Source organism: Chiloscyllium punctatum, chromosome 4, assembly GCF_047496795.1.
Source record: "Chiloscyllium punctatum isolate Juve2018m chromosome 4, sChiPun1.3, whole genome shotgun sequence".
NCBI lineage: Eukaryota > Metazoa > Chordata > Chondrichthyes > Orectolobiformes > Hemiscylliidae > Chiloscyllium > Chiloscyllium punctatum.
The window spans coordinates 43,838,606-43,865,466 of record NC_092742.1 but is presented as its reverse complement, the minus strand read 5'-3'; the positions used below and the strand labels follow the sequence as shown (position 1 = coordinate 43,865,466).

Genomic DNA, 26,861 nt, shown 5'->3' with positions numbered 1-26,861 from the left:
CAATCCCTTGTGAACGATTAATGCAATTAACTGAAAGAGAGTGGAAAAGAAAAACATGCTGAAAGACTGAAATGAGGTAGGTGGAATAGAAGGAGACTTATGAATCATGTAAAAATTCCAGCACGAGTTAAAGAACTTAGGCTGTTCCTGTGTGAGACATCCAATCTTGTAAGTATTTGTATAATACAATGTTCTTAATTGTGCAATCCTTTTCTTACTTATACTTCAGTTCAACAATGTTTGGGCTGTTACTTTCACATTCCTATAGTCTGATTCATTAGATGTCAAGTTGCTTGCCTGTTTTCCCTTATTGCAGTATGTATTTTCAGCAACTTGGTGTGCAGAAGATCCAAAACCTAAACGTGTAAGGACATGTCTAGCTAACAGCCTTTATAAAGATGTTGTTATGTTAGCTTGCTGGAAAGGTGTCAAGGCACCTGATCTGACATTCGACTGCAAGGCCCCTTTCTCGGATTGAATTAAATATGTTCCTTCAATCTGGCACTTTGGAAAGCATTTTGGGCTTTTCTCTGAAAAGAAGTTCGAGAAGTGGAAATCTACTCAGCGAGAGCTGCTAGCCAATCAGAAGTTGGCACCCCCACATGAAGGTTACAGCTACTGCTGGGAGTGCACCCAACATTGTGAGGACTAGGATATCAACTAAATGCATTTTCTGGTAGGATGTATCTGAGGTTTGGAATGCAGGGGAGTTGGAAGCAAGAGCAGAGGGTGATTCTCAACCACTACCTGTTTTCTTCTATACAGTCTCTCAACTCAGTGTGCAGATAAAGAAGCATTCCTAACCAACCACCTGAATGCACTGGTTTACCAGTTAGATGGGTCAACTGTAGCCCAGGTGGAAACAGACCCTTGAGTGGTCATCAACCAACATGCTCTGGGACATCACCAACCCCCTTAATTAAGTTGCCTCCCCGTCTACAGGGCTACTGCATCTAGGTCTGGAAAATTCTGCCCTTAACTTTCTTTTTGGATTATTCAACCTGGCAGTTGGGGAAAACTAAATAAGCTGGAAATTCTGTACACTTTGTCAATGTTACAATTTTTCTTTTCCAAGAAGTTTTGGTATACTGAAATATCAGTTCAACTCTAGGGCTCAATACCTTAAAAGGATAAATAGTTAAAGTTTTTATTAAATAAATTTCCTAAACATGTAGCAATTGCTCATGTAAATTTAAGAAATCTGTTTAACGATCATGGAATATATGCAGAAACGTGAGAACACAGAGCAGCAACAATCCCCTCAGGGACCTTATGACATAATGCTCATTATGATTTTATGCTTGCTGGAAGAAACAAACATAACTTTCAGTGACTCATAAATGACAAATTCTGTACCATAACCACCGTAGATGTCCAAACTGACAAGATGGGGGAGGGGCTATATATAGAAATATGTTCTAGGTGTGTAAAATTATATAACAGATATTATGTCCTGAAATTATTACGAGGATCTATAAAGGTTTCAACTATTATATTCAGTAGGAAAGCAAAGTTTGTTAACATTCTGTTAAACATATCTGTATTCAGGTTCAGTTAGTCTTATTTCTAACCGGTTTTTCTCATTATAAAATCAAAAACTTAAATGTATAAAGCCACAAGTCCAACTAAAATGTGAATTTCAAATATTATTGCAAGATTTACCATTATCATGTCTTAAAAAAGCAATCAAGGATTACAGTAAGAAACACAATGAAGCAATAACTTGAGGTGATGCTATTACAGCTTGACACTATCACTACAGACAAACTGTTAAACAACAACACATGCTCAGTTCTCATTCTCCATGAGGGATATGGGCATGGATTTCACACAAATAAACGCAAAAATCACTCTCTTCTTTACCACAGAGGGCAGTTGAGTCTGGGTCACTATGTAGTAAGGGAATTGAAGGTTATGGGAAAGGATGAAATATGGCATTGAGGATGATCAGATCAGCCATGATCTTATTGAATGGCAGATCAGATTAAATAGGCTGAATGGCCTACTTCTGCTCTTATGTCTTGTGATCTCATGGTGATAACCTTAAGAACAGTACACATTGTATAGTTGGGAACTTTGAATAATATGATAAACCTAAAAGTCAAACCACTTTGAGAGTCTAATTCCTTGGTATGTTAGAATCCAGGTAAAATCATAGCAACATTCTGCTGGCAAATCAGTAGTGTTCAACTCTGCTCACGAGTTGTTCATAGCTATTCTATTTCTTAGTTTAGCTTGCTAGCATTTCAAAGTAACTTCACAGACAGAGTACTCTGTCTGACTGGCAGTCACAAGTCCTACCCTGAATGGAAGGTGCCATTATCTGCTGTAGCATTTTAAGATGAGAACCAGTTGAGCTGAACCCTCTCCCTTGAAGAGTCCTATACTCGTGGTCTGCCATGACGTTTTTGCAAGTCTTGCTGCTAGGCTCAAGTGTGGGCACTTGGACCATGCAAAAATGATCCAGATGTCTAAAGCACTAACCTGACGCTATATTCAGTTCTGTCTGCAAGCATAAACTGCTTTTGTTTTTCTACATTGTAAAGTCACTCCTGTTCTGGCTGGTACTCATTTTAGTTAGCACCTTGTAAAACTAAATTTTACACAAATGATGAGAAACAAAAAGCATATGAATTTTAAAAATAAGTGCATAAAATAACATTGTGTGATGCACTTTAGTTGATACTGTGATTATTGGAATTTTGGGAATTACTATCATGAAGACATTAATATTTTCACATTGCATTGAGAACATGTAGCTAGAATACCAGTGGTATATTTTAATTAACAGCACTTCTTCCATTAAAATGGAATTCTATGAACTGAAGAAACAAAATGGCCTGACCTCTAGAACCAACATCAATATGTTCCAGTAATACAGCTATAGAGGAAATGCAGTGTTATTACATATTTCAACATACTATCATACAATTAGGCCATTCAGCCTGGTCATTCAAGAAGATTACTGGTAATCTGATTGGGACATAAACTATATTTTCCTGCCTATCCCTGATACCCTTTAACTGCCAAATTAGTCAAGAATCTACCTAAATATGATTTAAAATTTTTCACAACCCTCAAAACAAAAAAATCCCTTTGTATGTCTTAAATGGAAGAGTCTGTACTTTTAAAACTGTGCCCCCAGTTCCAATCTTTTTCATAAAGGATAAATATCTTTTCAGTATTCACCTCATCAAGTCCTCTCAAGATCTGACATATTTTAATAAGACTGCCTCTCATTCCTCTAAACTCAATAGTTAGAAATCCAACCTTCCAACCCTTCCTTGTTGATTCCTGGATTAACAAGTCAAGCAAGACTTTGCTGACCTACTTGTAATGCAATTATGCTGTTATTTTAATTAAGACTGAAACTGTATGGAATACTCTCGATATTTCACCAGTGGCGTACCCGATGCAACTACAGCAAAACATTCCTACTTTAATACCCCATTCCCTTGCAATAAACAACACTCCATTTGTTTTCCTAATCACTTGCTATATCTGCATCTTAGCTTTGTGAAGTATGTACCAGGACACCCAGCTCCCTTGGTATCGCAGTTATGCAAATTCTCCCCATTAGGTCATCTATTTTATGTATTCTTGCTGCCAAAATTAAGATGCTCACAATTTCCCATGTTGTACGCTGCCATTTTTTGCCCATGCACCCAACCTATCTATGTCCCTTTACTGAGTCCTTATGTCTTCTTCACAACCCTTTTTTTTAAACTACCTACCTTAGTATCATCAGCAAATTTAGTGACAATACATTTAGTCACATCACCTAAGTTGATTGTTAATAGTTAAGGCCCCAGTAGTGATGTCTCCAGCATCTGACTAGATGCAGTTTGCTGACATGAAAATTGGCCTACATGCCTAGTCTGTTGGCCAACAAATCCTCAAAAATCCATGACAAAAATAAAGAAACCATTTATATAATGCTACATCCTGATGTGGGAACAACACAGGAAAGTGTGAGGTTATGCACTTTGGTAAAAAGAATAGTGATGCAGACTATTTTCTAAACAAGGAAAAACTTTGGAAATCTGAAGCACAAAGGGCCTTAGGAATACTATTAGGATTCTCTTAAGATTAAAGTGCAGATTTAGTTGGCAAATGCAATGTTAGCTTCATTTTCAGGGGGTTAGAATACAAGAGTGCAGATGTACTGCTGAGGCTGCATCAGATTCCGGTCAGACGATATTTGGAATACTATGAGCAGTTTTGGGCTTCATATCTAAGGAAGGTTTTGGAGAGGGTCCAGAGATGGTTTATAAGAATGATCCCGGGGATGAAGAGCTGGTCCTATAAGGAGTGGTTGTGGACTCTGGGTCTGTACTTAAGAAATAAGGAGGATTAGGAGGGATCTGATTGAAACCTACTGAATATGAAAAGTCCTGGATAGAGTAGATGTGAGAAGATGTTGCCACTCGAGAATTTCAAAGTGTAGGGATGACCCATTAGAACTGTGATGAGGAGGAATTTCTTCAGTCAGATGACGGTTAATCTGTGGAACCCATTGCTGCAGAAGATTGTGGAGACAAAGTCATTGAGTAAATTTAAGACAGAAACATGGGTTCTTGATTAGTAATGGGGATCAAGGGATACAGAGAGAAGGCAGGAGGATGGGGTTGAGAAACATGGTTGGAATGGCAGAGCAGATTCGATGAGCTGAGTAGCCTAATTCTGCTCATATCTTATGGTCTTACGATCTTCAAGTTATTGTTGGAATATTCTTGTTGTTGCATAATCAAAGGCAAGAAAATTCAAGTCTGGATGTTTTTTGAGCTAAATTTCCCAATTGAAACCAAAAATAAATTGGCAGGCTACTATTGAAAATAGCACTAAATCTGGAAAATATATTCCATTTAACAAAAGTAAAACTTTACAAATGGAGGTTTTAGAAATTTAACAACATGTTTAGGGAGAGCAGACATAAACAATGTAATTTCAGGTTACTGAAATTTATGGTGGACTGAAGCTATTCAAACTGATGGAAAAGTTATGAGACAAGTACCAATGCATATCTGTAATAAGTTTAAAATCTACAATCAGGTAAGATTTTATACAAGGTGGCCAGGAATGGAGAAGAAACCAAGAGGAGTGAAACAACTGCAATTCAAAACAAACATATGCATAGGGGTGAGGGGTAGAAAACAGAAATGTTCTGAATCTTTTTCTTGCAAAGCTGAAAGGAAAATACAACCAAGTATACTGTTCCATTTAAGCTGGCAGTTCATAACAGGCATTATAGATTATGTTATCTGTCTTTGGCATTAAATGACCAAGTTACGAATTGTTCAAATGTTTTATTGTAGCAAAACACACCCAAATGCAAGAAACAAAGTAAGGTCACATACTTTCATGACAAATGTTAAGCTGAGCATTAGAATTTGGCAAACTATTTGATCATTAAAAAAAGATTATGCATGCCAAAAAACAGATCAAGCAAGTAGATTACATTAGCTTTACTAGCCTGAATCATACAATTTTCTTTATTCTTCTTTCCATACTACTGTTTGTAATACAAAGCAGAGTTTAGCCAATGGAAACCCAGAGGTTAATTAACAATGTTTGCTTTATAGGAGAAAATTTCTATTTTCTACTCTATTTATATTTATGTTACTATGCCTTCAAATTAACAATTTAACACCAAATAAAAATCTCCATTTCATCATATACGGAGATAAACATCATTTATTGTGGGTACTACAATACAGCAATGGCCTTAATTTTAGTGCAGATTCCCAACTTAAACAAAAAGCCATGTAAATTAAACTTCTACAAGAAAACTCTCAGAATGGAACATTTATGTAACTATTCTGTTGATCTTTTAGACTCCAACTCAAATATCAGCAAAAAATCACGATTTAGTCCAGAAGAAAGCCACAAAGTTCTGCATCCATTGACTAAACGGTGGCTGCGAAATTTAATTCAGTATCACAAGTTTGAAGGACAAATTGCAAAATTATTTAGAGTCAAACTGCACAGAAACAAACTTTTTGTCCTAACTCATCCATGCCAAACAGATTTCCTAAACTGAAATAGTCCCATTTGCCTGCATTTGACCCAAATCACTCTGAACCTTTCCTATCCATGTATCTATCCAAAAGTATTTTAAAATGCTGTACTTGCTTCTACCACTTTTTCTGGCAGCTTCTTCCATATATGTACCAACCTCTGTGTTAAAACATTGCCACTCAGGTCCCTTTGAAATCTTTTCCCCTTACCTTAAACCTATGCTCTCCAGTTTTTGGATTCCACTACCCTGGGGAAAAGACCCTGGCTATTCACCTCATCTGTGTGCCTCATGACTTTATAAACCTCAATAAAAAGGTAACCCCCTGAGCCTCCTATGCTCCAAGGGAAAAACATCCCAGTCTATCCAGCCCCTCGTTATAACGGAAACCCTCCAGGCTCGGTAACATTCTTGTTAATTTTTTTTATGTACCTCTCCAGTTTAATAATATACTTTCTAAAGCAAGGTGACCAGAATTGTACACAGGACTCTAAATGTGGCATTACTGATGTCTTGTATAGCCTAAAGTGATGTTCCACTTCTGTACTCAATGCTCTGACCGATGAAGGCAATTGTGCCAAATGTCTTCTTTACCACTGTCTACCGGTGATATCATTTTCCAGGAACTATGTACCTGCACCCCTAGATCTTTCAGTTCAACAACACTCCCCCAGGCCCTACCATTAACTATACAAGTCCTGCCAGGTTTGTCTTACTAAAATGTAGCACCTTGCATACATCTCAATTAAACTCTAACTGCCACTCCTTGGCTCACTGGACCAGTTGATCAAGATCCTATTGTTCCCTTAGATAACCTTCTTCACTATCCAGTCTATCGCCAATTTTGGTGTTACCCACAAACTTATTAACCATCTCCTATATTCTAATCCAAATCATTTTTATAAATAACAAACAGTGACCCAGCATCAATCCTTGCAGCACACTGCTGGTCATCCAGGCCTCCAGTCTGAACAACCCTCTGCAACCACCCTCTAGCTCCCACCACCATGAAGCCAATTTTGTATCCAGTTGGCTAGGTCTCCCTGGATCCCATGCAATTTATCCTTCCTAACCAGTCTAGTACGCGGAACCTTTTTGAAAGCCTTGCTGAAGACCATGTAGACAATTTCTACTGCTTTGCCTTCATCTATCTTCTTGGTCACCTCTTTAAAAAATTCACTCAAATTTGAGAGACATTATTTCCCAACACAAAACCATGCTGACTACCTCTAATCAGTCCATGCCTTTTCAAATGCATGTAGATGCTGTCTCAGAATCCCCCTAAAACAACTTACTTACCATTGACTCAGGTTGACCAGTCTGTAGTTCCCTGGTTTTTCCTTGCAGCCTTAAGTAATGGCACAACATTAGCCACCCTCCAGTCTTCTAGCATCTGACCCATGGCTGTCAATGCTACAAGTATCTCTACGAGAGGACCCACAATTTCTTCCTTAGCTTCTCAAAATGTCCTGGGGGACAGGTCACACAAAATTTATCTACTTCTATGTGTTTTAAGACCTTCAGGACCTTCTCCTCTGTAATGTGAACTCTTTTTGCTTTTTATTTCCCAGAGTTCCCTAGATTCAATTTCTTCCTTCACAGTAAATACTGATGCGACAAACATCTTTTTAAGAACGCCTATCGAATAACAAATACAACTAAGGATAAATACCTTCAACAAAGCGAAGGATCTGAAGAGCATGATACAATGTCATTTCTGCTCTAATTCTGCTCTATTACATAGAGAAAGATACTGGTGAGCAACAGCCACCACTGCATTCAGCTAATGGTCATTAGCAAACCAAATTTCAAAATCTTTACTAAAAAGATTGGGATAGATTACACTACATAACTAATCAAGTGACATTATTTTGGAAATCATACTGTATTTTTTAGCAAATGCACTTTGTTTTTGATGGTATGATATCCTGATAATTGTCAACCTCCCAGTCATTAGACCTACAGTTCAAATGCAAGTATAATTGCAAATAAATTATGGCACAACAGCAATTAACAACAATACTTAACTGGGTAGGTCAGCTAAAATTTAAAATAAATAAAACCGCCCCAAACCAATATGTACAAAAATATATCACCTGTAATCCTAAGATTAAACTCTAAACTGAAGACTCAGCACAGAAAAATTGTTTGTCACTAAGCAGAAGAATGTAAGAAACAGAAGCAGAGACGGCAAGGGGCCAGTGTAGTCTGCTTTGCATAAGCAATAACCAAAATGGCCATACCATTCAAAGTAAATTAGACAAACATTTGAAGGAAATGATGAAGCAAACATCTCAAAATACTGCAATATTAGTGATCAGTTCTTAAGACTAAAATTCATCTCAAAAGTTAAAGACGTCACAAAATCTTATGATGTTAGGTCAGACTTGGGCCAGAATTCACTAATGACGCAGCTGATGAATCAGTGCTCATCTACTGTGAACACAGTTTGGAAGTAGTATTGAGGGTGCTTCAATGTCCAACACAAAGACTGACTCAGTAGCACCATGACTGACAAGGCCCTCAAGAACAAATCTGCCCCAATCTGGCAGATACTAAGAAAATTCTAACTAAATCAACCTTTCACAGACACATCTGTTCACAATATTGGTTGGAGTCAATGCCACACAGTCCTTGTGGAAACAACATTATACCTCAAAAGGTGGCACCACAGTACTGAATGAGAAAGAACAAATCTTATAGCTCAATATTAGATATCTGGGCATCCATGAGTTGCTGCGGGTGGCATGGTGGCTCAGTGGTTAGCATTGCTGCCTCACAGCTCCAGGGTCTCAGGTCCAATTTCAGCCTCTGTGATTCTCCTCGTGTCTGTGTGGGTTTCCTCCGGATGCTCTGGTTTCCTCCCACAGTCCAAAGATGTGCTGGCCAGGTGAATAGGCCATGCTAAATTGCCCATAAGTCAAGAGGGGAATGGGTCTGGGTAGGTTACTCTTTGGAGGGTCAGTGTGGACTTGTTGGGCCGAAGGGTCTGTTTCCACACTGTAGGGATTCTCATCTAACCTAATTTCCTCTCATAAAACCTCTGTGTGGCATGGTCCTTGCTCCAGAAATAAGCAGCCGCCAGGGAATCACCCCTCACTCAATGGTGAGTACAGGAGAGCATGCCAGGAGTAGCACATGCAAACCCAAAAACTGGCTGCAGGCTCAATATGCTATCATGAATCTGGAATGTAAAGCTAATCTCAAATGGTGAACATGTCAACTATCTAGTTCACATGTCCTTTAGAGAAGGAAATCTGCCAGTCTTAACTAGTTTGGCCTACCTACAACTCCTCACCAAAGTTTAGGTGATAAAAAAATACACATCATTCCTGATGAAGGGCTTTTGCCCGAAACGTCAATTTTCCTGCTCATTTGGATGCCCCACATATCGTTTTTTAGACACTGGAAAGGTTCGGTGTTGGAGAGCTCTTTACTAAATGGGTTTCAGTATTATATAATGATCCCAAAGCAGTGGTGATCACCAACGGTTTAAGTTTGGACAGCTTTAGCATTGGCAGGGTTGTTGCCAGGGATGTCCTCTTTCACCATTACTATTTACACTAGTGATTGAACCACTAGCGGAGGCTATACGAACTGACCCTAAGATAACGGCTCTGAGGGTTGGATTGGGCAAGCACAGAATTCCTCTCTACACGGATGATGTCCTCCTTTTCTTAAGTGATCCTTTGACATCTGTGCCCTGCTTAATTCAAGTGGTCAATCTATTCGGTATGTCCTCAGGTTACAAAATCAATTTTATGAAAGCGGAGGCCATGCCATTGGGAGGCTTTGCCAATATATCCAATTTACTGGATGGATCTTGCTTTCCCTTTCATTGGTCACTAGAAGGTTTTCTATACTTAGGTATTTTTATCACTCCAGTATTTGGTCAGCTATATAAAGCCAATTATGAACACTTAGAGAAAATAAGGCAGAACCTTCAATGCTGGGGAGATCTCCCAATATCCTGGTTAGGCAGTTAAGATGAATATCCTACCTCATCTTCTATACACTATGAGAATGCTCCCCTTGATGCTGCCGAGACAGGCTGGCTCGGCTCATTATCAAATTAGAAAAGCGCAGCTCCCACAAGCAAGGGGCGGACTGGACTTTCCAGGTTTGAGGAGGTACCAATTGAGCTCCTTATTATCTAATGTAGCTGTTTGTGACCCACAAAAGAGACCCAATCAATCTGGTTAGATATTGAGACTTCCCATATTATTTATAGATAAGATGAGAGTGATTACGGCCTATTGTAAAAACCCTATTGTACTAAATACAATTAAAGCCTGGAAAACAATGTGACATGATGAGGGTAACCTTCAAAAAACCTCCCCTTATACACCCAGAGTGGGAGCATCGGGATTTCAGTCAGGGCTGACAGATGCTACATTTAAAACTTGGGAGTCCAGAGGTATCGTCTGCTTGGGAGACCTGTTTGATGGGGAGGTTATGATGTCCTTTGAGCAGCTGAACCAGAAGTTTGGACGGCTTATCAAGGACCTCTTTCGATATTTTCAAATATGAGACTTTACACAAAAGAAGACCATACTGATAGTCAATCCTTACAAATCGGATAGGGAAAGGAGAGTGCTATGGCTGATGGGGCCGCCCTCGGTGAGTATTCCTCATCATTCACTATACAATAAGGCCTCGAAGGACATTATAAAAAAACCTGCAATCAAGAACTAGGGTTGGAAATCCCTTTAGAAATGTGGGAGGACGTCTGGGAAAATGCCAGAAAGATCTCTATTTGTAACAGAACCCCAGCCTACTCAATTGAAGATACTTCACAGGGCTCATATGGCACCTGAACGACTTGCAAAATTCAAGGCAGGAGCATCCCCAATGTGTCCGAAATGTAAAATAGAAATTGGCACTCATGCATTGTCTATGGACATGCCATAAGATCTGTAGGTATTAGGATAGAGTAGCGAATGCCTTGACAGATTTTGGGTACGGAGGTTGGATCGGATCCAACATCCCTACTTTTGGGCTCTCCAAATTTTCCCTCCCTGGATGTATACGGGAGGAAATTATTTACTATCCTCTCCTTTTGTGCGAGGAAAAATATTTTAGTGAATTAGATATCCGAAGGCCCCCCAGGACTTTCAAACTGGCACAGGATAGTCATGGAATATATCCCCTTAACTTCCTCACAAATATGGTGCACCAAAAAAACAATTTTATAAAACATGGCAGCCCTTTTAGAACTACATCAACACACATTTCAGCCACATTGTCCAGGGCTTTTGCTTAGCTGTGGTAATGGTTCTGGCTGGTTCAGGGTCCCTGGGAGGAGGAATCCTTATAAATACGGGTTCTATTATGACTTGATGTAAATCTATTTTGAGCATGTATCTAGTTATTTAATCACTTTGGTGTTTTACTGTTAGTAATGTATGATATCCTACTTTATGTTTTGGTTGTTTGTAGAATAGATTATTAGTTAGTTGGGTTTATTTATTTATTTAATTTTGTATTAGTGTTATTATATTGTAAAGTGGAATACACTAGTTTGTATTATTTTTGTAATTTTGTAAAAAAATCGTAAATTTTCTCTTATTCAATAAAAATACCTATTTAAAAAATCTGCAAAATATTTTAATTTCATCCCTTGTCTAGTTTGTCCATTTAAAATCTCAAGTTCATGTATTTTTTTATCACCTAAACTTGTGAGGAGTTGCAGGTAGAGAATGCTTCTGTTACAAATTTAAAAGGGTGTACCGGGGGACACTAAAGATTCAAAATCCCATATTCCTCTCTGTATATTCGGACTTCGATCAATATATACCGTCCAGACTAATCTTTTATCTGGCTTAACATTTGGAAAGGAAGATTCTTCCGAATAAGAATGGCTACTCCCCTACTTGTTGAGCTGAAAGATGAAAAGAATGCCTGACCAAACCCACCCTGTTGTAGCTTTGAGTGTTCCTTATCAAGTAAATGTGTCTCCTCTAAGAGAGCTACGTCAACCCTTGCTTTTTTTAAAAAATGATAATATCTTTTTCCTTTTGATTGGCGAATGGCTCCCCTTGACATTCCAGGTGTACCACCTGAGCGAATGGCCAGCCATGATCGTCAGGCAGGCCCGAGACCCCCCCCCCCCCCCCCGCCAGGAGGAAGAACCCTACCCAAAGGACATGAATAAAGACCACAGAAAATTTACATATAAAACTCTTTAAAACCTTTCAATCAACACAATTAAGAACTACTCCTAAGTAAAAATAACAAAGTATATTTGAAAAGGAGACTTTCTTCCTTGCTCCTGGGGGCATTACACCTCCCAATAACACCGCCATAATCTCTCCCAACTTGGGCCCTGCCCTCGGCAAGCATTACAAAATGGAGAAAATAAATTCAAGTGTCTAAAAAAACAGGAGTTAAGTGAGTGACCTACCCCTTCCCCCACACTAACACCTGGATACGTTTAATAAAAACGATGCAGAATAAAAATGTATCAAGTCACAAAATTGCAATCCTAGCAAGTATTAGGCAACTAAATAAGAAAAAAGAAAACCCCATTCTAGAAAAAACCTCCCCCACAAATCAAATAAGCTGCACGAGCTATAAAAAGGACACCAAAGAACAAGCTCCACCCCCCCCAGGGAAAGCGGAGTAAAAGTGAGATGGAGAAAGAAAGAAGGGTAAACAAAGGGGGGGGGGAGCGCAGGGTGTGAAATAAAGTCATTATCCATATAGTTCAAGTCCCGCAGTCTTACTTTCTCCGGTGATCCAAAGTTATATACAGACTCTCCATGGCTGAAACGCAGCGTTGCCAGATATCGCATGGAGTATTGAATATTTAAGTCTCTCAAACGCTTCTTCGCCTCGTCAAATGCCCTCCTCTTGCGGACCACGACTGGAGAGAAGCCCTGAAATAGCATTATCTTGGAGCCCTTGTACATCATGCCCTGGGGATCCTTCCCCAGGACTCTGGAGGCCTCTAGGAGCATTTGTTTCTCCTTCTTTCATTGAAGTCAGACTAGAACCGGGTGAGGACACTGGTCCGACCTGGGTCTGCGCACAGCAAGTCGCTGGGCCCGCTCCACCCACACCCAGCCCAGCTCAGACTCCAACTTCAATAATTGTGGGAGCTATTGCTCCAAGAAATCACAAGCTGGCCTTCCTCCTCCCGTTCGGGAAGGCCCAGCAACCAAATATTTTTCCCAATGCCTTGATTTTAGAGGTCGATGTGCTCCTCCAGGGTTCAGACTCGCCGGTCCAGAGCCCAGACATGACCCACGGATGACTCAACAGCAGTCAGAGGCCGCCCCTCTGACGTGCTGCTTGAGTTTTTCGATATCTCGGTCATGTTGCAGAAGCATGACCGAGATAGACTTCTACATGGACCATCCCTCAATGGACGTGTCAATCTTCTCCTGGAGTTTGACGATGTCAGAGATCAGGCTCGCCTCCACAGGTAAGTCCCCCGAGTAGGCCGTAGACATCCCTGCTGCTGTGGGAGGGGTCTCTGCTGCTGTGGGAGGGGTCCCTGCCTGTTGCGAGCTGCGGGAGTTCTTGCCCTTAGTTATTTTTTTAAAAAGCACCAAACGGTGAAAGTTTGATGTAAAATGACTAAGTGCTGGGGCAAAAGCTACCCTGAATGATTTGAAAAGGACAGATGAAGGTGGGCACCCCAGCTTGCCAGAGTCTTAGGCAGAGCACGGCAGACTCAGGCTTGCTGGGTCACCGCCATCTTGGATCTCTATTTTGCAGATTTGAATAAAACACCCAGTATTAATTTGTTTAACCCAGTGAGAGTTTAGAATAAAAAAAGTTAAAAATCAAAAGTTCCAGTGAGCTTATACAGGCAATTTGGGCAAAAATTACTCAATTTCAGTTACCTATTAACCTAAATTTAACAATCAATGTTATTCTCACACTTATTTCAAATTGGGTAGGTTTTAAATTGTCTGCTACAGACCAATACCTGCTGCATCAATCAGGTTACTGTTCTAATGGATTATTTTTCGTTTGAAATAAATTGCACATACAACTGTAGTTGTGGATAGTGTTGAAGGATGTTGTAGGTTACAGAGGGACATAGATAAGCTGCAGAGCTGGGCTAAGAGGTAGCAAATGGAGTTTGCGGCAGAAAAGTGTGAGGTGGTTCCCTTTGGAAGGAGTAACAGGGACACAGTAATGGGCTAATGGTAAGATTCTTGGTAGTGTAAATGAGCAGCGAGATTTCAGTGTCCATGTATGCAGATTCCTGAAAGTTGCCACCCAGGTTGATAGGGTTGTTAAGAACATATACGGTGTGTTAGCTTTTATTGGTAGAGGGATTATGTTTTGGAACCATGAGATCATGTTGCAGCAGCACTTGGAGTACTGCGTACAGCTCTGGTCACCGCATTATAACAAGGAAGTGGAAACTTTGGAAAGGGTTCAGAGGAGATTTACTAGCATATTGCCTGGTATGGAGGGGAGGTGTTATGAAGAATGGCTGAAGGACTGGAGGCTGTTTTCAACAGAGTCATAGAGATGTACAGCATGGAAACAGACCCTTCTGTCCAACCTGTCCATGCCGACCAGATATCCCAACCCAATCTAGTCCCACCTGCCAGCACCCAGCCCACATCCCTCCAAACCCTTCCTATTCATGTACCATCCAAATGCCTCTTCAATGTTGCAACTGTACCAGCCTCCACCACATCCTCTGGCAGCTCATTCCATACACGATCCACCCTCTGCGTGAAAAAGTTGCCCCTTAGGTCTCTTTTATATCTTTCCCCTCTCACCCTAAACCTATGCCCTCTAGTTCTGGACTCCCTGACCCCAGGGAAAAGACGTTGTCTATTCATCCAATCCATACCCCACAATTTTGCAAACCTCTAAGGTCACCCCTCAGCCTCCGACGCTCCAGGGAAAACAGCCTCAGCCTGTTCAGCCTCTCCCTATAGCTGAAATCCTCCAAACCCTGGCAATATCCTTGTAAATCTTTTCTGAACCCTTTCATGTTTCACAACATCTTTCCAATAGGAAGACGACCAGAATTGCACGCAATATTCCAACAGTGGCCTAACCAATGTCCTGTACAGCCGCAACATGACCTCCCAACTCCTATACTCAATACTCTGACCAATAAAAGAGAAAGAGGTTGATAGGCGACTTAATTGAGGCATACAAGATAATCAGAGGGTTAGATACGGTGGACAATGAGAGGCTTTTTTCTCAGATGGTGATGGCTAGCACAAGGGGATATAGCTTTAAATGGAGGGGTGATGGATATAGGACAGACGTCAGAGGTAGTTTCTTTACTCAGGGTAGTAGGGGTATGGAACACCCTGCCTGCAAAAGTAGTAGACTTGCTAACTTTAAAGGACATTCAAACGGTCGTTGGTTAGACGTATCGACAAGAATGGAATAGTGTAGGTTAGATGGACTGCAGATTGGTTCCACATGTCGGCGCAACATCAAGGGCCAAAGCACCTGCACTGTGCTGTAATGTTCTATGTACATTATTTATGGAAGATATGACTTAAAGGACAATGCTAATTGCAATCACAAGAACAGTGAAAATTATCTGAATTATTAAACAAATTGAAATGTGTTCATTTTGAACAATCTGTCAGGGAAAAACAAACAATTGGCTTTTTCTAAAAAAAAATCAGATATTGAACATGTTACATTTCCTCTACCCAATGTTAAATTGAAGGCATGATCATGGAGCTGTTTGGAGTACACTGAAAATATCATACAGATACACAAGAATAATTTTATTTCACCTTTCATTCAGTCACTTATGATTAGCAATGCACAGTACTACTCCTACAATATGTACGCTGAAGATTTTACTAAAGTTAATTTTGCCCTGTGGCCTAACTTACCCAGCTATTTTGGCAGCTGTTTGGTGACTGCTACATGGAAATGATTTCCAGATGAGATGGGACTTTGTGATGATGATGATGATATGTCATCATCTGTTTTCTTACAACTAAATACGATGCAGAGTTTGTAAACAATCTTGTGGACTCCTGAAATAAACTGCACATCTAAAAACTGATCTGCAATTGCAGACTTCCACAGGTAACGGATTGAATTACTTTCTTTTATTATTTACTCGAAAGCTAACCGTAACATGAACTCAGAAGCTTTCTTAATTAGTGAAGCCAGTAACATTCAGTTTGATTAGTATCTTCACCACCTTTGTCACTTTTTACAGCAGTTTTCCACTAAACACATTTTTAAAAGATTGCTCAAACAAGATGTTGAAATTGACTAAACATTGCTTCATGTCTGTGAGTTAAAGAAATTGAGATTGCATCTCCAGCAATGCAGTACTATCATTCAGATGAAATGATGAACCATAGTACCACTCAAGTGGATGCAAAAGATCCTACTTTAAATAGGAGCAGATGAATTATCTCCAGAAACCTGACCCAACATCTATCCCTCCAATCAGAGGAACATTGTAGTCATGATCACATTGTTACCTGTGAGAGTTTACTGTACAAAAAAATCAGCTTCCACATTTTGTATACTACAATAGTAATGGCACTTCATCCAACTATTGTAGTAAGTTTTCAGACGTGCAGTGGATGTGAAAGGCACTACTTTTTGAACACACAGATATACCTCATAGCAAGGTTTTGTTTTCCTTTATTCTTCCATAGAAAATATACATTCCTGACCACATTGCTGCAGCTCTGGTAGCTCATTTATACCAGACCAGTTAAAGGTGGCAGAGTTTGTTCTCGAAAAGGACATTACTGAATCAGATGGGATCTTGCAATAATTAACAATGATTTCATGGTGCTCTTTAATGAAGACTAGTTTTTATTTCCAGATTTATTGACTGAAGATAACTTCGACCAGTTACTATGATATATGAACCAATATCCTGACTGCATTAGCATCAGTATCTAGATTACTGGCCTAGTGACTACCACCTCCCTTAAGGCATAACTTTTTCAAGTTTTTTTTAAAAATAGTAAGACTGAACACAAGTGAAAATTTTCATCAATTCAATGAAGGCATGATGAATGGCTGTTCATGCATCACACTTTGGGAGATCTCAACAGCACAACCTCAAAAGGCAGCACTGACAGCACTGGCTGGATTTCTGCATTTATATGCATGTGCAGTTTTATAAAATTATTATACCTATTTTATTCAGTAACAATGATAAAGGAGGGCACCATTATCAATATCAGAAATCCATACTCAACCAAAAGATGCCATCTCTGGCACTGCATTATCCCTTCAGTACTGCAGGGTCAGGCTTGATTTCTTGTACTCAAATTCTGGAGTGGGGTTGGAACCCTTTGACTCAACAGTGATTACGCAACAAACTTATCCACTATTCTATCCTTTGGTGCGGCTGCTCAATAGCTGCTCCATTGCTAACAAAATAATTTAATCATTTATTTTACAGATCTTTTTGTTGTGGACCTTGCTACTTGAAAATTACCTCTTATGTTCAGCCAAATAATAGACTGTACTGCAAGAAGTATTAATTGGAAGAATGTAAAGGAATTTGGGCCACCCTGAGAATTGTGATAAGCTATAGTAGAATTGCAGTGTTCTTCCTTTATGTTGAAATGCTTTAAGAGATTAATAATGTAAATAAAAGAGGTTTGTAGTGTACCAATACAGAACATGTTGGTTGACACTTGTTCAATCAATCAATTCCCAGAGGCTCTGACTGCAACTGTTTCCAAATGGAGGTAGCAGTAATACTAAACACCAAATCCTTAAAAATAAAATTATAGTTACTGAATATGAACAAATTAATGAAGCACAGTGATCTCTCAGAAACCATAAAAAAAAGTTATCAGCTCAGCTATCACTATTTCATTTGTAGTGTCTATTCTGGATAATTTAGACTATTTTTATTAATGCAAGTTTTGTTATTTGGGGAATGCTTATTGTTTAGTATGGTCCTGCTCATAAGAATCAAAAGACAGCTGAAAAGGTTTGTTGAATTCATATTTTCAACAAAAATAGCTAACCATGCTAACTCCTGAATTTATTTCAGAGATTAAAAAAAAAATTGGCTGGATATATTCTATCAAACTTTTAAAAAATTCGTTTGTGCGATGTCAGTGTCACTAGGCTGGCCGGTATTTATTGCCCATCCCCAATTGTCCAGAGGGTAATTAAGAGCATTGCTGTGGGTCTGAAATCACATGTAGGCCACATCATTTGATTTGATTTGATTGTATTCAAGTATAACAGGACAGGAGTACAGTGAAAAATGTATAATGTTGCCACACAAGTAACCAAAGTACAGAATCTCAAGAACAAGGTACAAAGAACAAAGTTAGAAGTTAAACATTGCAGTAATTATTGTATAGCACAAAACATACAAAATAAGGTTAAAAGTTTCACATTGCAGACCTTTTTAGTTTTAAGTAGAAGATAAAGATATAAAACTGACAGTTCAAAGATTACACAGTCTTTACATATTTAGCCCCAGTGGGACTGCACTTCGAGGAAACATCTTGAGACTAGAAGATCATGCAGAGGCCACACTGGGCCGAGAGACCACCATGTACCACTGAAAGACCACCATGTGGGCAGAAAGTCTGCCATGCCAGCTTGGGAGGCAACCACAAAGGTGGGAGGCTGCTATGCCAGGTCAGCACAGAGTCCAAAGGTGGCTGGGAGTTGGAGAAGGCCAGGCAAAGAGGGATTTAACAAAAACAGAAAAGAGAAAAAAGGAAAATAGAGCAGATGAGCTCCATCTGAGGCATCCTACTCCTCTGCTACCTTGGCAAGGATAGCAGATTTTGTTTGCTGAAAGGACATTAGTGAACCAGGTGGTTTTTCCTAACAATCAGCAATGGCTTCACGGTCATTATTAGGCTCTTATGCCAGTTTATTACTGAATTCAAATCCCATTATCTGCCATGGTGGGACTCAAACCCTGGTACCAAGCAGTTTAGCTGGATCTCTGGATTAATAGTGCAGCAATAATAACACTAAGCCATTACCTATCATTGGGTTAACAATATCCAAGTGAATTCCTAAAATTAATGTTATTTTGAAACAATAAAGTTAGATCACATGGAATCCAGGGAGATCTAGCTATTTGGATATAAAATTAACTCAAAACGAGGAGACAGAGTGGTAGGAGACAGTTGCTTTTCAGACTGGAGGTCTGTTACTAGCAGACTGCCACAAGGATTGGTGCTGGGCCCAATGCTTTTATTCATTTATATAAATGATTTGAATGTGAATATAGGAGGTATGGTTATTAAGTTTGTAGATGACACCAAAATTGATGGTGCAGTGGACAGGTGGGCAAATGGTCTGAGGAGTGACAGATAGTGTTTACTTTTGGTCACCTGGCTATAGGAAGGATGTTATTAAACTGGAAAGAGTGCAGAAGAGATTTATATGGATGTTGCCAGGACTCAAGGGTTTGAGTTATAAGGAGAGGTTGGACAAGCTAGGACTTTTTTTCTTTAGAGCACAGGAGATGGAGGGGGGATCGTATAGAAGTGTATAAGATCATGAGAGGCATGGACAGGGTGAATGCATTCAGTCTTTTTCCCCAGGGGTTGGGGAATCGAAGACCAGAGGGCATCAGTTTAAGGTTAGAAGGGAAAGAATAAAAAGGAACCTGTGGGACAGCATTTCTTTTTACACAGAGGGCGGGATGCATATGGAATGAGCTGCCAGCAGAAGTGGTTACATTAACATAATTTAAAAGACATTTGGCCATGCTAAATTGCCCATCGTGTTCAGGGATGTGTAGGTTAGGTGCATTAGTTAGGGGTAAATGTTGAGTAATAGGGTAGGGGAATGGGGCTGGGTGGGTTTCTCTTCAGAGGGTCGGTATGGGGCCAAATGGCCTGTTTCCACACTGTTGGGATTCTATGATTCTATAAATGCTAGGTGTTGGATTTTAAAAAGGCAAATCAGGACAGGACTTGCACACTTAATGGTAAGATTCTGGGCCGTACTGCCAAACATAAAGGGTATGTTCATTGTTCCTTAGAAATGGACAGGATAGTGAAGAATCCCAGCTCCCGGCCCTGCCGAGTTTTCACCATCCCTCCAGACCTCCCACTCACTGAGGACGAACGATCAGTCCTCAGCAAAGGACTCACCTTCATCCCCCTCCGTCCACGCATCAATGAATTTAATACACGACGTGACATCGAACAATTCTTCCGTCGCCTCCGCCTCAGAGCTTACTTTCACAATCAGGACTCCCGCCCACCTTCCGAGGACCCCTTCGCCCACCTCCAACACACTGCATCCACCTGGACACCCCGCGCTGGCCTATTACCTGCCCTCAACCTCTTCATTTCCAACTGCCGCCGGGACATTAACCGCCTCAACCTGTCGTCCCCCCTCCCCCACTCCAACCTCTCACCCTCACAACGCGCAGCCCTCCAATCCCTCTGCTCCAATCCCAACCTCACCATTAAGCCAGCAGATAAAGGGGGCACAGTGGTAGTCTGGCGCACTGACCTCTACACCGCTGAAGCCAAACGCCAACTTGAGGACACCTCTTCCTACTGCTCCCTCAACCATGACCCCAACCCCCCATCACCAAACCATCATCTCCCAGACCATACAGAACCTCATCACCTCAGGAGATCTCCCACCCACAGCTTCCAACCTCAGTCCGGGAACCCCGCACTACCCGGTTCTACCTCCTTCCCAAGATCCACAAGCCTGACCACCCTGGCCGACTCATTGTCTCAGCATGCTCCTACCCCACTGAACTCATCTCTACCTACCTTGACACTGTCCTATCCCCCCTAGTCCAGGAACTCCCCATATACGTTCAAGACATCACCCACGCCCTCCACCTCCTCCAAGACTTCCGTTTCCCCGGCCCCTAACGCCTCATCTTCACCATGGATATCCAATCCCTCTACACCTCCATCTGCCATGACCAGGGCCTCCAAGCCCTCCATTCTTTCCTCTCCAGACATCCCCAACAGTACCCTTCCACTGACACTCATTCGTTTGGCCGAATTGGTCCTCACCCTTAACAATTTCTCCTTTGAATCCTCCCACTTCCTCCAGACCAAAGGGGTAGCCATGGGCACACATATGGGCCCCAGCTATGCCTGTCTCTTTGTTGGCTACGTAGAGCAGTTGATCTTCCGTAATTACACCGGCACCACTCCCCACCTCTTCCTCCGCTACATTGATGACTGCATTGGCGCCACCTCGTGCTCCCGCGAGGAGGTTGAGCAATTCATCAACTTCACCAACACATTCCACACTGACCTTAAATTTACCTGGACCATCTCTGACACCTCGCTCCCCTTCCTGGACCTCTCCATCTCCATTAGTGACGACCAACTTGACACTAACATTTTTTACAAACCCACCGACTCCCATAGCTACCTGGATTACACCTCTTCCCACCCTATCTCTTGCAAAAATGCCATCCCGTATTCCCAATTTCTCCGCCTCTGCCATATCTGCTCCCAGGAGGACCAGTTCCACTATAGAACACACCAGATGGCCTCCTTCTTTAGAGACCGCAATTTCCCTTCCCACGTGGTTAAAGATGCCCTCCAACGCTTCTCGTCCACATCCCGCACCTCTGCCCTCAAACCCTACCCCTCCAACCGTAACAAGGACAGAACGCCCCTGGTGCTCACCTTCCACCCTACAAACCTTCGCATAAACCAAATCATCCGCCGACATTTCTGCCACCTCTAAAAAGACCCCACCACCAGGGATATATTTCCCTCCCCACCCCTTTCCGCCTTCCGCAAAGACCGTTCCCTCCGTGACTACCTGGTCAGGTCCACACCCCCCTACGACCCACCCTCCCATTCTGGCACTTTCCCCTGCCACCGCAGGAACTGTAGAACCTGCGCCCACACCTCCTCCCTCACCTCTATCCAAGGCCCTAAAGGTGCCTTCCACATCCATCAAAGTTTTACCTGCACATCCACTAATATCATTTATTGTATCCGTTGCTCCCGATGTGGTCTCCTCTACATTGGGGAGACTGGGCGCCTCCTAGCAGAGTGCTTTAGGGAACATCTCCGGGACACCCGCACCAATCAACCAAACCGTCCTGTGGCCCAACATTTCAACTCCCCCTCCCACTCTGTCCCGGACATGGAGGTCCTGGGCCTCCTTCACCACCGCTCCCTCACCACCAGACGCCTGGAGGAAGAACGCCTCATTTTCCACCTTGGAACACTTCAACTCCAGGGCATCAATGTGGACTTCAACAGCTTCCTCATTTCCACTTCCCCCACCTCATCCTAGTTTCAAACTTCCAGCTCAGCACTGTCTCCTTGATTTGTCCGGACTTGTCCGACCTGCCTATCTTCTTTTCCACCTATCCACTCCACCCTCTCCTCCTTGACCTATCACCTTCATCTCCTCCCCCACTCACCCATTTTACTCTATGCTACTCTCTCCCCACCCCCACCATCCTCTAGCTTATCTCTCCACGCTTCAGGCTCACTGCCTTTATTCCTGATGAAGTGCTTTTGCCCGAAACGTCGATTTCGCTGCTCCTTGGATGCTGCCTGAACTGCTGTGCTCTTCCAGCACCACTAATCCAGTATTTGGTTTTCAGCATCTGCAGTCATTGTTTTTACCTTAGTGAAGAATGTGCTTGATATACTTGTTTTTACTCGTTAGTGCATTGAATAGAGTAATTGGGAGGTCATGTTGTGGCTGTCCAGGATATTGATTAAACCACTTTTAGAATATTGTATTCAATGCTGGTCTGCCTGTTGTAGGCAAGATGTTGTGACAACTGAAACAGTTCAGAAAAGATTTACAAGGATGCTGCCATGGTTAGAAGGTTTGAACCATAGAGAGGCTGAATAGGTTGGGGCTATTTTCCCTGGAGTGTTGGAGGCTGACGAGTGACCTTGTAAAAGATTCATAAAATCATGAAGAGCATGGACAGGGTGAATAGCCAAGATCTTTTCCCCAGGGTGAGGAAGTCCAAAATTAGGGGCACAGGTTTAAGGTGAGAGGGGAAGGATTTAAAAGGAATTCAAGGGGTAACGTTTTCATGCAGAAGGTCATATGTGTATCGAATGAGCTGCCAAAGGTGGTGATGGAGGTTGGTACAATTATAACATCTAAAAGGCATCTGGATGGGTGCACGAATAGGAAGGATTTGGAGTGACATCGACCAAATGCTGGCAAATGGAACTAGATTAATTTAGGATATCTGGTCAACATGGATGAGTTGGACTGAAGGGTCTGTTTTCGTGCTGTATACCTCTATGACCCTAAATAAATAAAACAATTCACAATATTCCAAAATGCAAAGTTTGTTCATTATAAATTATATAGTTTCTACTACAACTTGTCAATAACTAGCAAGGGAAATGGAAAGCAAAGATAAGAGAAGCTCATAAGTCGAATGGTATGTTATCAGTACTAAAAAGAGGGGCATCCTGAGGAAATGGCATAATCAACATAAAATGATTGTGAAATGCCATGTATTTCTTTTCCTAGGATGGTATCAGATTTTGTCAGCACTGGCAAAGTAGTAGGTAAGTTTACAATTCCCTCTGTAGCTTTTTACATGTAACGGAAACCCTGATGAACACGATTTGTAACTGATAATTAAAATATATTTGCATCTCTTATTGTTATCAAATTAAGATTAACTTTTATTAAGTCTCTGAACTCTTAATCACTACTTTAAATTATTAAAGATAAACTGAGAAAGTGCTTTGACATTACACTATAACATTTACAAAATAGGGAATACCCTGACACACTGCAATAATTAATAGTCAGAGTAGCTGGGCAGCACTGCTGCCTCAGTGCCAGGGACCCGGGTTCAACTCCCGCCTCGGGCAACTATCTGTGTGGAGTTTGCATGCTCTCCCAGTGTCTGAGTGGATTTCCTCCCACAGTCCAAAAATGTGCAGTTTAGGCAAATTGGCCATGCTAAATTACCTGTAGTGTGAGGTGAAGGGGTAAATGAAAGAAAATGGGGCTGGACAGGTTGCCCTTCAGAGGGTTGGTATGGACTTGTTGGGCCGAAGGGCCTGTTTCCACACTAAGTAATCTAGCCAATTTAAAATCTGGCGTGACAGTGAAACTTCTTAAAAAGTGCAAAACTGAAATACTGTGTTCTTTACATGAAAATGCATTACACAGCTCATAGGACTCTGTACTAAACTGTTGTAACATACTTTAGAATTCAGATAGTTTTACATAGAAGCATATTGTAGAATGATATTATTCAGTTTGTGATGTCAACTAAATTGTGTTGAAAAGTTTTACAAATATTGCATTATACCTCAGACTGTGTTTGCAGTTTTGTAGTCAATGATTGAAGATGACAGCCTCATTAAGTGGAATGCTCTTAGCATCCTGCACTGTTGCATCTATGTAAAAGTTTAATCAGCAAAACAACTATAAAACCAGCCTTGTTCAAACCACAAACTCTTTCTCCAAAACATTAACTTTTGGAAAATATAAATCTGAATACTTTGAAGCCGACAGGACATATAGATAAAAGTGGAAACTTACCCTGAGTGAAAACTGTGTAGCCACTGAGAGTTTGCTCTTAAGGTTTGATATTAGTTTATGATTTCCTCTTCCCCCTTCCCCCGCCCCCACAAACGTGGGTAAATATAGTTGTGCATAAGAAAGAAGTGGCTTTAATGTGTTTACTGGAAAAAAGTCAAACTCCAATGTTTGTTTGTTTCTTCATATGCTACTGTACAGAAGCGTACTGCTTCAGTGACTATGTATCTAAAAATATTTTATGAATAGAGTATATTTTTGAACTTTAAGAAATCAGTTATGACCTTTATTTGGTAACTTCACCACAAAAACTCCATCCTTAATTAGTTTTGTTTCCCCATACTCTTGCCCACTTTTATAACATTGTTCAATAAGGTGACTCCAGATTTAACCACCATGTTTCCAATCCCGTTCATTAAGTCAATTCTTGATTTACACTGAGAATTTGAACTTCAGACATGCATATCTGATTTCAATATATTACTGATCTGTTAACAAGGCTAATTGAGTAAATAGTTTTCAGAGAGTGATCACTGTACAAATGGTAATTTTTGAACTTTAATTAAAAATCAGCAAAAGAACGCAATGAACTCGATTGACTGATGCTGTCTGTGTACAATCAGCGATTACGAAAAGATTCACAATAAGGATGTGATCCAACCTAAAACAAATCATATCCACTTTTGCTCGGGAATCTACAGGGTTCAATGAAAATATGGAAAGATTAAGAAAAATGTTTTACTCAATGTGTATTCAAAAAAAAAACCTGAAACACTTGATCAACAGCTTGTTGCCAGGAATATATCAGCTAACGCTATGGATTTTCACGTGTAGCAATGCTATTAATAGCGCCTGGGATGATCAACGCAGGCAACTGGGTTTTTTCCAGTTCCATAGCAGGAGAGGAAAGGGAAATTTAGTTCAAGTCGCCCCTGCCAATTGCCGGGAAGAAACCGAGGGAGGGATGTACACGGTCCCTCAGCCCTTCAGCACTGGTTTCTAATCTCCTTTGCCCTGCCCTGACCTTGAGCTGGCGCTGAGTAGAGACGGAGTGTTCGAGCCCCCTTTCCCGTCACACGGAGGCGAGCGGAGCCCGGAGCCGACAGTGCCCCACCGATTTGCATTAAAACAGATCGCTCTCCAGATACAGTACGTGGCACCCACAGGTTTATTATCTTCCCAGCGAGGCACACAGCGACCTGGCCGATCATCTCAGAATAAAACCCGATCGTCTGCCTACACAGTCTTTTTCTTCTCCCCCCCACCCCCCCTCTCTGTTGATAAAAAATGCTCACCTCCCAGGCATCCTGCAACGAAATCCAATGCCATTTCTCCTCCTAACACTCAATGAAAGGATGGCTGTCTTGTTGATCGAGCTGCTCACAGTGGCCGGGCCTTTTCTGTTCGGCTGTTGACTGCTTTAACACTTTATACAGTCAGCGGAATATTTACGGAGCTGCAATTCATCAATTAGATACGTTCTGGTACTCAATAGAGGTTTCTGCTTTTACTTCTAAAAGATCAACTTAACATACGTCTTTTATTTTACCGAACAACTGTTCCAAAGCCCCTCTCCCACATTTCACTCCAGCTTTTCTATTTCGAAACCTTCTGAAGGTGGTTTATAACCTTTTTTAGCACAAGTTCCATCCAATCAACACAGCCACAAGTAAACACTCCCCATCCGTCGGCCCACCCCTTCCTTTCATTGGATGTTTCCCCGGGCAGTGCTCAACCTAATTAACTCATACAGTAACCGAGAACATGGGCACTGAAGACAGCTTAGCTTCCCCAGCACGGAACTAAACAGTCACATACTGGACATCCATCGTGAAAATTACCCAGAAAGATGTGTGGCGTCCAAAAACGGGCACAAGCAACTCCAGACGTGGAAATCTCCTGTATTTACTCAAATCAATGATCTTTTAAAAGTTTCTATTGAATTTGGACCACAACAACTCTGGAAACAAAACACTTGTGGCCTCTGTTTGACCAAACACCTCAAAATGTTTGTTCTTGTGGATATTGCCCTTTCTGCTTACTCATTAATAAGGCCATGATATTTAGCAGCAGAATTAAGCCATTCAATCATGTCTGATATGTTTCTCAGCCCCTAGCCCCTAAGGTTACAGGGATAGGATGGGTGGAGGAGGGTGTGACTCTGGCTGGGATGCTGTTTGGAGGGCCAATGCAGAATCAATGGGCCAAACAGCCTCTGTCCGCACTGTCAGGGTTCTATGAGATCCCCCTCATCCTACTAAGTTCCATCAAGACCTCATCCACTCCTCTTATCTTCACCATCATTCGTGTAAACCTCCTCTGAATGGTCTCCAATGTGAGCACATCCTTCCTTAAAGGGCCCGAGATTGCTCACAATATTCCAAATGCAGTCTGACCA

The 26,861-nt window shown here is 41.3% G+C and overlaps 1 protein-coding gene across 1 annotated transcript in view; it reads right to left on the bottom strand.

Annotated features, from left to right (window-relative positions):
• The window catches only part of slc25a29l (solute carrier family 25 member 29-like), a 50,423-nt gene extending 24,341 nt beyond the window's left edge, over nt 1-26,082 (bottom strand). The window contains exon 1 of the mRNA XM_072568517.1: nt 25,759-26,082. Coding sequence (XP_072424618.1) covers nt 25,759-25,792 — 34 coding nt within the window. The 5' untranslated portion in view covers nt 25,793-26,082. The remainder of the gene's footprint in view (nt 1-25,758) is intronic.
• Nucleotides 26,083-26,861: the final 779 nt, after the last annotated feature.